At 51.2% G+C, this 13,296-nt stretch overlaps 3 protein-coding genes across 3 annotated transcripts; 2 read left to right on the forward strand and 1 right to left on the reverse strand.

Moving 5' to 3' along the window:
* Positions 1 to 1,402: 1,402 nt before the first annotated feature.
* On the reverse strand, positions 1,403 to 2,305 carry HO133_001076 (uncharacterized protein; the record flags this gene model as incomplete). Its single annotated transcript, XM_037292008.1, has 2 exons — positions 1,403 to 2,077; positions 2,183 to 2,305. 2 exons carry the CDS (start codon positions 2,303 to 2,305, stop codon positions 1,403 to 1,405), a joined length of 798 nt encoding a protein of 265 aa, XP_037152370.1.
* Positions 2,306 to 7,751: 5,446 nt separating this feature from the next.
* HO133_001077 (uncharacterized protein) lies at positions 7,752 to 8,967 on the forward strand (the record flags this gene model as incomplete). The annotated part of the gene is made up of 2 exons (XM_037292009.1): positions 7,752 to 8,003; positions 8,086 to 8,967. The coding sequence occupies 2 exons, from the start codon at positions 7,752 to 7,754 to the stop codon at positions 8,965 to 8,967; spliced, it is 1,134 nt and encodes a 377-aa protein (XP_037152371.1).
* A 995-nt stretch (positions 8,968 to 9,962) lies between these two features.
* Positions 9,963 to 11,495, forward strand: HO133_001078 (uncharacterized protein; the record flags this gene model as incomplete). The annotated part of the gene is made up of 3 exons (XM_037292010.1): positions 9,963 to 10,139; positions 10,241 to 10,622; positions 10,711 to 11,495. The coding sequence occupies 3 exons, from the start codon at positions 9,963 to 9,965 to the stop codon at positions 11,493 to 11,495; spliced, it is 1,344 nt and encodes a 447-aa protein (XP_037152372.1).
* Between the last annotated feature and the right edge of the window lie 1,801 nt (positions 11,496 to 13,296).

A 13,296-nucleotide genomic window follows, 5' to 3' on the forward strand; every position in this document is an offset into this window, starting at 1 on the left:
TATCTATCTATTTATCTATACTTGACTGATCGGATCGGATCGTTACGTTTTCGCCACGTGTGAGTGAGTGAGTGGGTGAGTGAGTGCGTGGGTGAGTGAGTGAGTGAGTGAGTGAGTGAGTGGCTTGGGGATGGTTCCGTCACCCGCGACTCCTCGACGATGATGCCGGACTGCGACACGTGCCGGTGCGTGCGGGTCAGGTCTTGTCAGAGGCCGCTCTCTCCCTCTCTCTCTCTCTCTTTCCGGCGCTGGGCTGAGGACACGAGGGGGGGTGGACCGTTTTGGGAGTGAGATGTGTGGTGTGTTAAAGAGCCGGAGTGCGGTGGAGTCTGCATTTCCTCGCCGGGGAGGGATCTTTACACCGGGAACCTGTGGAGACGGGGTGGGAGGTTATCGAGTTTGCTACTGCTATTGCGCGATAGGACTACCGTGTGTTGAATGAGTAGATCGAAATAATTTTTACATCATCGCAACCCGCGTCTCACTCCTCGTCCCTAAGTCTTCGAAATTGGAGGCCGTGTCTGCTCTCAATCTGGGCTGGTAGCAAAAGACCGGACATGAGCGCGTGCCTGCGTCCCATGCTGACGGTGGCGCCCTAGCGGAAATGAGAAACACTCGGCTGAGGAACGCGTTGATGTCAAACATAAATATACCCTCGCCTCTGCCAGAGCCATGGGATTTTCTGCACGTGCAGACTTCTATCCAAGATCCCGTGATAAGTCTGTGCCCCTCCGACTGGGTTAAGGGGAAAAAAAGCATATAAGCGCAGCGGGCAAGTCGCCTGGCCAAAAAAAAGGGGGGGCGCCTGAACTCCAGAACGTGAACAGCCGACTCGAAGCGTCCGGGCGCTTGCCAATGGCGTTCGGGTGAAGAATCGACGCGTCGGTCGATCACGGACCTTGTGATGCCGGGAATTGAATTGGCTGTGATGTATATCAAAGGGACCGTAGACGGCTCTGTTCGGTATGGCTGCTCGCTTTCTCGAGGAGATGACGGGATTGGAGCGGTCGGGTGAGAGGCCTGCAGCCGTGTTGCTGGGCGCTGTGGGCGAAGAAACCTCGACGCACGGACGGCTGGGTATCGAGGAACTTCTGATTGTGTGGATACCAGTTCTTGATATGCCTCATTCTGGGACGGATGTGGGAAAAGGAGCTGACGCTCCTGATGTTAGTGTCGAAGGCGATGTCGTGGTCTCGTCGGTGGGCTCGGATGATTGTGCTTGATTCGATTCGTTGTTGAGGGCGACATCATTTCGATCACGAGCGGCCTTCAAATCACGATCTATTGGTGGTGGAGCACCATGTCTTCCGTTCTTTGGTCGACGACGGTCAGAATCCGGTGGATCCTGGTCGATGTCGGAGCGCCGGGGTAGGATTGAGACTGCAGAGCTGAGGTCATATTCTCAATCGCGTCCCAAAGCGGCGTCCTTCCTTGATTTATCTTTCAGATCAGGCTTGACGTTTTTAAGCTTCAACAGGGCTTCGATTGTCTGTGGCGTATCCTCGAAGAGTACGTGGTGCAAGACCGATTTCCCATCGTTGTCGACTGCGTTGACGAGGTCCTCGTCTTGTGCGAGGTAATACGCAACCACTTTCAAGCGGTCGTACTTTGCGGCCATATGGATGGGCAAGCGACCGGACTTCTCATTTGAACGTTCATGGCCAGAGATCTCGGGTCGTTCCAGGAGCAATTTGACGACGGAAAGATTGCCGTATTTGGCTGCCTTGTGCAATGGTGTCATGCCAGCACCGTCCGACACAGTAGTATTAATGTCCTTCCTTGCTAGCAGTGCTTTGGTGACATCATCATAGCCAGACTTTGCAGCGTCATGTAGAGGTGTGCGGCCAGTAGCCAGGCTCAAGGACGAAAGGCTTGCTTCGATTTTTATTGTCTTCGGCGAAGAATGGACTGTCACTTGGCCTTTCCGTATTACCGCATGATCCAAGGTATTGCTAGGAAGGGATTTCTTTGCCGCGGCATTTCCAGCATTCTCTGTTGAGTTTTCACCCACGGAATTTTCTTGTGGCGTCCCAGCAACAATCGAGGAATCGATTCGATCTTGCACAGTCCTAGCAGTCTGTTGTTGCTCAGCAAGACGATTTAAGAGACAAAAGGCTAGGTATTGATGGGAATCCGTCGTACCGCGGAGAAAGCAAACAGGAACTGAACCAACAGGCTATACTGTGTCCAAGCATGTAGCAACGCGCAAAGGGGTGAATCCATCTTCGTCCTTGAGGTCTGCGTCGATATCAGGACATGCTAAAAGGATCCTGAAGACATCCTTTTGCTCTGCCAGAGCAGCCATATGTAAAGGCGCTCGGCCTCTTCCATTCCGTGCGTCGATCGAGTCTCCACGAGCCAAGAGCTTTGGCACCAAAGTTTGGGATCCAAAGAGGGGCAGCCAAGTGAAGACCGGTCTGTTTTCTCCCGGCAATCTGGTGGTAAAAAAAAGGCACATCAACGGACATAGACCGCATTTTTCACGTGCACCTCATCTTCGAGGCAACTTAGAGCTAAGTGTTCAAGTTCGCCCCCGTCTTGCTGCATCATGTCACGAGAGACCGGTACCCGGTTGAAACGATGTGCCCAGTGACTCGCTGCGTAGTTGAAAAATGTGGTCTTCGTTGTTCTCGACGTTCTCGCTTGGTTAGAGATGGGGGTTTCGGGCATTGGTGTGTTCGTTAACGGCATCGAAGCGGTCGATGGACGGGTATTCCAAGCCAACCATAGCCATTCGCGAATGTGTTTCGGATACCGAGTCCTGGTGCCGTCGTGGAATGTATCCTCGTAACGTAGAGTGGACCCGCTGTCCAGTCTGGGAGCTTTCATCAACCTCGATCGGGCCAACGCAAAGTGTCTTGAGCTTCTTCATTGGTATCATGTCGTTTTCATTCAAGTCCTCGCTTCGTGCTTCGGGGTGTTCCACCGCAAGACTTTTCTCGCAGCTCTGAGACGGACAAAACCCTTTCGCAGATTGCAACCCGTGCTAGCGTGGTCAATGCAATGTCCCGCAGATCTTGGATTTGCTGGAAATTACAAGTTATACATCCGATCAATAAGATCCGATGACGCCTTGTTGATGGGACCGGATGAGTCCACTTCGAGTCGTTGCCGGGCACGTTTGACCTCTAAGGTTGAAGGCTGCCCGAGCAGCATTTTGATACCCCATTTCGCGACGAGAAATCAAATCGTTGGATCAGTTCATCACCATTGGCGGAGTGTGCACCTGATACTCACAATCCAGATGGTGATATGATCAAAGTTTTCAGAATCCTCTCTTGAAGGTCGCGGCCTTCACTTTGGATCCCTTCAACGAGATCTTCAGTCGAATTGGATATCTGGTCGTCGATACAGGTCCGAGATCATCGTCTCGGGCCCGGGTTTCGAAGAAGGTTGTCTTTTCGACCCGTTTGGAGATGTTCCTTGGGGGATGGTCGTGTCGGGAAGTTACAAGAATGCATGCGCCGGTTTCTCGTTGGATCTTTCGAAGATTTAATGCTAGATTCTCTTGCTCGTCACGGCTATTCGAGAAATCATCCAGGACATCCAGCACAAAATAGGCGTTAAAAAAACCTTTCGACCATAACTTGGAGCACTGATACCATCTGGTCGACGCTTGGCGAATACTCAGACCTACATTCCTTGAAAAGCTGCTCTAGCTCTTCTGGCAGCGTTTGGTCCGGCAGAGTTTGGAATGATTTCAACGACTGGAGGAGGAATAGTCGCAGGACATCTTGAAGCTCTTGCCGGTCTTTGCTCTTCTCCTGGAAGAAAACAGATGCAACAGAGGCATATTCCTGCTTCGCCTTGCTCTGCAGATAGCCAAGTGTCGCGATTACCGAAGTTGGTTTCCCAGCACCAGGTCTCCCATCGCGTACTTTATCAACCTCTGTTCCGGCTCATCCAAAAATTCTCGGAACGCGGCGGTACTTTGAAACCACGAGACGATCTTTTCTCTTGAACTTGCCAGGGCTCTACAACGGGAAGACTCGGGCAGTTCTCCACGACGGAGCCATGTCAGGATAGCTTCATAATGCTGGTCTCGGTCTTTGTCTTGCTGTTAATTCCCGGGTGGTAGCCGTCGTGAGCGATGTCCATGTTTGAACAAGAAAATGTGAGCATCTAAACGCCAGTATCAAATGGCGGCATGATGATATCTGGTGTTGTAGGTTGGCGTCACCCCACATCACCACTACTCTTCTCGTGTTCAACGAGCAGTCCGTTTCCGTCCAATACCTGGCTCATCGCCATCGTCATATTCAGCCTTGTGCCGCTGCGATCGGGGTCTACTCGCTACAGTGGGATTTTGGATGAATGGATCTCATAGTGCTGCATTCGCGGATTTACAACCCGGACATCTGCTTCCGGGCATCGGTTTCCGGAGACATTCGTCGGGAGCGAGTATGATAGGTCTATGCCGCACAGGCGTGGGAGTTTTCTTAGCACTGGGGTACGATATGTGCCCGTTCAGGGCTTGCTAGGTAGGACGTTGTGACTGCCCAATGGCGGATATTGACAACGTATAACTGTGCATACCCATGCACTTTTCCGAATTCAAGGTTCGACATCCTAGGATGCGGCGACATTTTATTGAAATTTGTGGCTGACCGAGCGAAGACCAGTTCCGCTGTCAGAGAGATACCGACGGGGCCGGAGTGGGAGAAATCTGTTCTTCAGGGTGAGCATCCCGGCAAAGGGTTGCAACGCGTTTCGACCAGGGAACATGGCCGCTAATACGACAGGTATACTTCGTTATAGTGCTGGTAATCCAATGCACGGTCGGTCATTCAACGCTATATTCTATTATTTCTATTGGGGTGCCGATATCGACGGCCTCGGCAAACCTCTTCCAAGCCTGGAAATTGTTTCAAATCCCTTTTCGATCGAAATCTTTCATAAAACCGAAACGGACGGTAAAGAAAGCCCAGACGCCGTTGTGTGTGCGTGTTTGGGATTGCCGTTTTTGCAGCAGCGGAGTTTGAGATGATCTTGTCTCTGCTGGTGAGGTATCGTGATGAGAACATGCGTGGGGGAAGTGGGAAGTCGTGATCGCTGTCCGTTGCCACAACGACCGAATGTAATCTTACATATCAAAAGGCTACTTACGAGTCGCCATGACCTCTCATGTCGCAGCGGAGCATGCGATAACCTCGTGCCCTGTTGCCAGAAAGCCTATTGAGAGCTTCCTCATCTGATGCGGAAATGAATGCAGGTCAGGCTTCGTGCAATATTCGCTGTACAGGATATGTATATCCCGAAGGGCATCTCATGCGACCGCGATGGTCTCTCATGCAGTAACGGAGCAAAAGGACAAAAAGGGGTAAGCGCCATTTCTCACTCGTATGTCAAACGCGTCAACGCCGTGCTATCTTATATTTGCTTTGCTCGATCGATCGCTGCGCTGTTCGCGGTTTGCGTCGTCACATCTCTTACATTTCAAGACTTGAAAGGCTGCTTGTGGACCCTGGTTTCGGTCGACGGTTTCGACTTTTTGGTGTATCTATAATGACTTTTACGTTTCGCCGCTTGATGCTGTCTTTTATTCCTCTAACGTATAGTTTGTCTGTATCCCTCTGTTATATATCTGCACTGCTACTGCATCAGCATGTCTTCTCCCCACAAACCCGCCGATAAACCAGAATACAACGACTCCGTAAGGAGCCACTGGGCATGCTGATGCCTTCGTTAGGAAATAACCCTGCTTGGATTGAAAGATCCCAGGACGCCGTTCACATGCCTCCCGGAACCAAATCGAGTAGTATGTCCAAAAAACAAACATCTCAGGCCTAGAACGGGGCTTGCTAACCTCCACCACAGCGACAGATCCTCAGACGCTGCTGCAACACAAAGGTAAGCGGGAGTCTCAGCGACAGCTGCTACCCCAGCCGGACGTGAAAGCTCCGGCTCAGAACACACCTGTTCCATCGTCTGGCGATCTTCAAAACTCCCAGATACCAATACTGTCCAGGGAATCAAAAGATGGTCGACTTCCACTCACACTCGGTCCGTCTCCTCCGTGCTCTTTCGCTGTCGGAATATACCTTGACCCCTGGCAGTTTGCAACATCATGAAAGAAAGAGGCGCTGCCACAGGAGGCGAAAATCTCGAGAGAAGCGAGCGATAGGGTCGAGGCTTGTGCGGTGGAGTACCTATATTCAACTCGTGACCACCGAAGGTCTTCTAGATTCCGTCTACCCGTACCGTATACCAATCGTTGAATTTTGTCCTCTTTTCGAAAAGCTTGTTCGCTGACTCATAAACGGCCCCTTTAGCTGCAGGCAGCATGGCATCTACCAGCCGTAACTTGATGAATGACGACGACGTCCTCCAAGCGATGGAACGACGTGGGTTCGAAAATTCCGCTCGAGCGTTGAGACTTTATCTGCAGCGGTACAGGGCAGCGATGGGGGGAGAGCTTGCCATGGCGCTAGGAGGGATCGATGAAATTTTGAAAAAAGGAAGCCTAAGGGATTGGTACCATGCCGGAGACGAGGAGTGCCGGGGGAAGGGGGGGGCGGGCATGAGGATGCGTAGACCGCTTTTCGTTTAGGCGTAAATACCTTGAAAAGAAACCCTGCATCTCTCATGTGTCCAAGCTCTATTCAAATCACCCTACCTCCAGCTTCCCTTTCTGTCTTGACGGCCAGATATACTGCTTTGCCCTCCCTCCATTGTTGCGTCATCATAACATGTCAACCCAAAGCAAGCTCTACGCCTCTTCTCTTCCCGGCCCGTCCATCGTATCAATCTTTCGTAAGATTGCGGCAAGGATACAGGTAGCTGGTCACGAAAGCCTGGAAGCGTAGCGTGATAACTTCTCGGAATGAATCCTGATCTATAAATTACCCTCTTTTCTCTCTCTCTGTCTCTCGTTTCTTCTTCCAGTGCGAGCATCAGCCATCCGTAGCGGTGTCACTTACTCATGACGGCGCCGTAATCAACTTCTTCCTCGGTTAACCACTCCGTCCGCATTGTCTGCCCCTGCGCCTCGTTATGGTGACAGCAGGTGCAATCCACATACCCTGGCAGGGCGTTGGTAAAACTCAGCAGGGATATTTACCAAGGCGCCCCTGAATTTTCACACGTGGTTGGCCAGGACACACCGGACGTGTACTCTCTCTTTGTCCCTCGAGTAACCACCGCCGACCTTGACATCCTTCAAATCCGTCTCGGCATCCCTCACAGCGCCCATTATGCGAGAGCAAAAGCACGCCATGTGTCAGGCTGTTCGACCGATCCGTAAGCTACGTACATTCCCTCCTGCTCTTCTCGCGACGACCCAGTCCAGGGCGCAAAGGATCGGGACCGGATGCTCCACCTTCTTCCGGATTTACAATCACTGTCAGACTTTCCTGAAAGGAGCGACGTGGGAGAGAAAAGTTGGGCCGAGCGCGATGCGCTTGGTTTGACCTCGATCAGTGTCAGTCTGTCTCTCTTCCTGCAGGCTGCAGTCGGACGAATGTAATCGTCCGGTTTTCAATGAATGGAGTGATGGCGTGATGGTGCTGCTGATGCTTTCGTTGCAGGAGATCGGCTAAGATTATGGCATTTGTAAGCCAGGGTGGGATGCTCGGAATGTAGCCTAACCGACTTCCGTGGTGCCAAGGTTTTGGTGTATATAGGTAACCATTGACGGTCCTGTTCATGTATGCAGTAATCATTCCTTTCGCATTCTACACTTTACGTCTACACCTGCCTATATACCTACTCCAACATCCACTGACCCCTACAGCTTCACCCCCCGACGCAAAATGGCACCCATCGGCGTGGGCATCATCGGTCTCTCCGCAGACCAGTCCGCCTGGGCCACGAGCGCTCATTCTTCCCCTCTCAAATCGGCTCCATTGAACGAAAAGTTCAAGCTGGTGGCCGTCAGCACGTCTTCGCCTGAGACGGCGAGGAAGGCCGCCGAGGCCCATGGCGTTTCGGCGGACAAGGCGTATAGCAGCCCCGAGGCTATTGCGGACGATAAGGATGTCGATTTGGTTGTTGTGAGCGTTAAAGTATGTTGGTTGTTTTAATGCTCACCTTCACGGGACGTGGGGTGAGGGTAGTGAGCAAAGCAGGCTGACTTCAAATTCGCAGACACCTTACCACAAACAACTCGCCCTCCCAGCTCTTCATGCTAAGAAATCCGTCTTCGTCGAATGGCCCCTCGGCAACGGCCTTCAAGAAGCAGAAGAGCTCGCTGCATTAGCCAGAACGCAAGGCGTCAAAACTGCAGTCGGTCTGCAAGCGCGTCTCCTCCCCAGCGTCCAGAAAGCCAAATCGATCATCGACTCTGGTGCTCTCGGCCGCATCCTTGGAACCACTTTGGTAGCTTCGAATAGCTTGGTGGTGAACATTCCTGTCAAGAATAGTTATCTCAACGACCCCAAGAGCGGAGCGAACTTAGTAACGATTCCAACCATCCATGCGCTGGATCCGCTTTGCTACCTCCTCGGCGAATTCAAGTCTCTCAACGCGACCACTGCAACCACTATGCCGGAGCTTCGATTCACTCAAGCCGATGGTTCCAAGAGTGAGCCGGTCAAAAGCAACATTGCGGATTTTGTCTCAATCCAAGGCGTGCTCGAGAACGGTGCTACGGTCAGCTATGTGTCCTCATCTACCACCGAAGCCACGCCGGGACATTTTGAGTGGATCATCTCTGGCGAGGAGGGATCGCTCAAGTTCGAAAGTGGGAACCAATTTATTGCGATGGCCCCGCCTACTTTGTATCAGTTTGCGCTGTTTAAGCAGGACGGCAAAGAAGACGGAGACAAAGGGCCGTATGCGACCAAGGAAGGGGGAAAGTGGGAGGAGGTCGAGGTTGAGAAAGGGCCATTTGGGGGCATTGGAGAGGTGTACGCTGCGTTTGCTGAAGGGAATCAGGATTTGGTGGATTTTGATGAGGCGGTCAAGAGGCATCAGATGGTGGAGGCTATATTCCGCAGTGCGAAGAATGGGACGAGGGAGAGTTATTAGATGTTTGTATTGCTAGATTAGAATTCGTCGTCGGTCAGTGGTTGAATAAGGATGGTGGTGACAAGGAACTCAATGTGAGCTTTGGAGCATGCGATGATTTGTATAGTGATGACGTGCATCATACTGTATAGTAAGTATCTTGGAACACCCGAAGGATGCAGACAACGTCATCGATTCTACCTCGCTTAGAGAAAAAGTGCATAAGCGAGCCAGGTGCTATTGGTGCGGGTATATCTCACAGCTACCTGGAAAAGTTATTTTATGCTTTTAACCACTCGGACCCCTTATTTCATGCGCCTTCATCTGTCTTTTTTCGGAGAATAAACCTTGATGAATTGCGGGGATGCGGCGATTCAAGCAGACCCTCTCATCTCGCACCCAATCACAAACCAGTCCCCACTTTTCCCACCTCTGCTTGCTGTGACTTATTTTGGTGCAAACGATCAAGCTCGATTCTTATTGGACCAGACCCTCCCCGCACTTTTGGCCGGTGATCTGGTGAAGCTATCCAGATTCCAGAACGCCAAGACCCAGCCGGTTGCTGCGGATCTTTACTATTCGTGTAATAGTAAGAGCAGGGCGGACTCGTTCGGTGGATGAACTAGCGACAAATGGAAGGATTATGGAAGCCACGAAGAAGCTCCGGTGCATAAAAGATGATCGACGATGGACATGACGCTTGTTTTTAGCTCATCAAATCCTCCCAAGTTCAATCCCAAGTCACCTACTTTACTCTACTAGAATAGTACCTAACCTACTTTAACCTACCTCTCAATCCATCGAGTCCAACCGAGGAAAGTCCAACTTCAACTCCATTGCATCTGCACATTGCCCACTTTCTTGACCCCCCACCGCAGTCATTACCTACACCTCACCGCTGCCACCCTCACCCTGTCGACACCGTTGCCACAGCCCGACATCAATTCTCAAGCGATGATTGTACGGTGGCTGCTCTCACAGGTCCCAGCGTCGGTTCAGTGTCCCCTGTCGCTGCAATGGACAAAGCAGAGATAATCCCTTCGGTCGGCGACAGGAACCTCGGTCCCATGCTCATCGGCGTCAACTGGGCCGTCTTTGGGCCGGCGACTATACTGGTGTGTTTGAGGTTGATGACGAGGATATGGATCACGCGCAATTTCGGCTGGGACGATGCGGTCATTGCTCTTACGCAGGTGAGCTGTGCCCGACCTACAACACCCCTCTGCCGTGTGGGACAGAGAAGGGAAACACTGGAATATGAACAGTAATGGCTAATGCACGACGGGTGTCGGAGCAGATGATCAACGCAGTAGGCATGGGCTTCGTCATGCTCGAAGTCGACTACGGCCTCGGCCGCCACGTCCAATACCTCACCCCAGACCACTACGAAGGTTTCCTCAAATACAATTTCCTGGACTGGATTCAGGTCTTCATCACGCTCGCCCTCTCCAAAATATCAATTTGCCTCTTTCTACTGCGAATATCGAAATTCGAGCGATGGCGGTGGTTCCTTTTCGGATTGATTGGATTCTTGGTGGTCACGCATGTGCCGTTGACACTACTGTTCATGTTCCAGTGTATACCGTTGCAGAAGAATTGGGAGACGGTGGAGGGGGCGGTGCCGGGCCATTGCATGAGTAAGAAGGCCGTGGAGAAGATTATCATCGTTCAGGGTGGTGAGTCTACCCCTGGTCCCGAGACTCCCGAGCTACACAGGGTGTCTGTAAGAGAAGATGAACGGGAGCAATCACTGATTGGCTACAGTCTTCTCAATCATAACGGACTTCATCGGCGCCGCCTTCCCCATCCTCCTCCTCTGGAACGCCCGCCTCAAACTCCGCACCAAAATCGCACTCAATCTCCTCATGGGCCTCGGCGTCGTTACCGGCACCGTCTGCATCGTCCGCACCTCATACTCCTGGGAAGTCCTCTCCGGCGACTACACCTGGGTCGGCGTCGGTAACGCCCTCACGCGCATTTTGGAAGTCAACTTCGCAATCATCGGCGCCTGTGCCCCGATAATGCGCCCACTTGTCTTGTACCTGAGGGCGAGGCTCGTCAAGGCGAGACAAAGTCATGATAGCGAGAGCTTGGATAGTGTGCAGACGCCCGCGAGCCAGTTGACCTGGTTCTCCCCTCCCTCTCAGACCCCATGGTACAAACGGCCATGGCGAAAGACAAAACCACAAGACAAGCTAGACGGGCAACCGCGAGGTCCTGATATAGGCGAGAAAGTGCCCGCCGATCAACACCATGAAGACACTGGCGCCGGCGGCGACGGCGATGGTGGTGGTGGAAGATTAGCCGTCCCACAACGACCGACCCAAGGCCCACGGCAACGCTCCCGGCCCGGGTTGGGCCTCGGCCGGAAATCAGACCGCCGGCACGAGGTGGAGAAACCGGAGAACGTGACGTGGGCGAAAGACGAAGAGCCGGACCACAGCGACAGTTTCGACCTACCGCTGCAAGGGACGCGGAGGGAAGACTACGGCGGTGAAGAAGGGGATGCGGAGTCCGGGACTTATAGGTATCACAGGGGATGGGTGTGAGCGGGGGAGGAAATAATCATCAGGAGTCCGGGCTGGAACACCTGGATTGCAGCAAGGGAGTCGATGCGGAACGTGCATGATGTGTGTATATAATGATACCATTCACTTACTTACTTACTCACTCACTTACTTACTCACTTTGCTGAAATACATCGAATGATACTATATGGCAAATGATCTACTGCTGCTGCTGCTGATGCTGCTGATGATGCTGCTGATGCTGATGCTGATGCTGATGCTGATGCTGATGCTGATGCTGATGCTGCTGCTACTGCTACTGCTGCTGCTGCTGCTGCTGCTGCTGCTGCTACTGCTACTGCTACTGCTACTGCTACTGCTACTGCTGCTACTGCTACTGCTGCTGATAACGATAATAACGACGATAATAACGACGATGATAATGATGATAACGACGATGACATACCCCCCTCCCACCCCATCTACCAGTCCGGACACACACACACACACACACACAAATAAAAACCTCGACAAGCACCAACCTTCCCCCTCCACCAATTCATCCACACTTCATCCACACAATTAACCAACCAGGCCCTCCTCCCTCGTTCCCATCCCTCCGATGCTAGACACCCCACATGCAGCCCCCGCAGCGCAGCGCAGTACCGAGCCTGCCCTTGCTGAAGACGCTGCCGTCTGTCCGTTTTTTTCTTCTTTTCTCTTCTTCTTTTTTTATCTCTTTTTTATCTCTTTTTTATCTCTCTTTCTCTTACTCTTTTTTTTAATCTTTTTTTTTATCTCTTCTCTCTTTTTCTTTTATTCTTTTTTTAATCTCTTCTCTCCTTACTCTTTTTTTAATCTCTTTTTTCTCTCTATTCTTCTCTCTCTTTTTTATCTCTCTTTTTATCTCTTTTTTTATCTCTTTTCTCTCTCTCTCTCTCTTTTTTTTTGGGTCGTTGTTGTTTTTGTTTTTTTCAACACCCTCCTGAGGGGCTGAGATGCAGTATGGCATTTTCTTTTCTTTCTTTTTTAGTTTGGTTGATTGGTTGGTTGGTTGGCGCGTGGTGATGGCGATGGTGATGGTGATGGCGGAGAGAGGAGGGGGAGGAGGGGGGGAAGAACGAGGGGGTCGATTTTTTGGGCTGGATGGAGGGATGGAGGGATAGAGGGATAGATGGCTAGGTGGCTGGAGGGTCTGGAGGTGGAGGATGAGGTGGAGGATGGTAGGGAGGTAGGTAGGTATGGGTGAAGGTATGGGTGAAGGTATGGGTGAAGGAAGGAAGCGTGAAGGAAGGAAAGGGGGGAGGGAGGGGGGAAGGTGAGTGAGTTGATGCATATATACACACTTTCTCTCTCTCTTTCTGTGATTGGGTCGGGGCAGGGTTTGCGGCGTTTGTTTGCGGCGTTTGCTTGCTGATTATTTGATGGATGGGTGTAATAGGTAGGTGGATACATGGATGGATGGATGAATGAATGAATAAGTGGGTGGATAGAAATAGATAGGTGGATAGAAATAGATGGATAGAGGGATGGATGGATGGATGGATGGATAAATGAATAGATTGATAAATGAATAGATTGATAAATGAATAGATTGATAAATGGATAGATTGATAAATAAATAGATTGATAAATGAATAGATTGATAAATAGATGAATGAATAGATAAATAAATGGATGGATAGATGGACAGATAAGATGGACAGATAAATGGATAGATAAATAAATGGATAGATAAATAAATGGATGGATGGACAAGTGGACGGAAAGATGGATGGATGGAGGGATGGATGGCATAATGAATCCGAGTCTGTGGGTATGCGATCGGGATGCTAGGATTGGA

This window comes from Letharia lupina (assembly GCF_014066315.1).
Source record: "Letharia lupina isolate WasteWater1 chromosome Unknown contig_11, whole genome shotgun sequence".
NCBI classification, from domain to species: domain Eukaryota; kingdom Fungi; phylum Ascomycota; class Lecanoromycetes; order Lecanorales; family Parmeliaceae; genus Letharia; species Letharia lupina.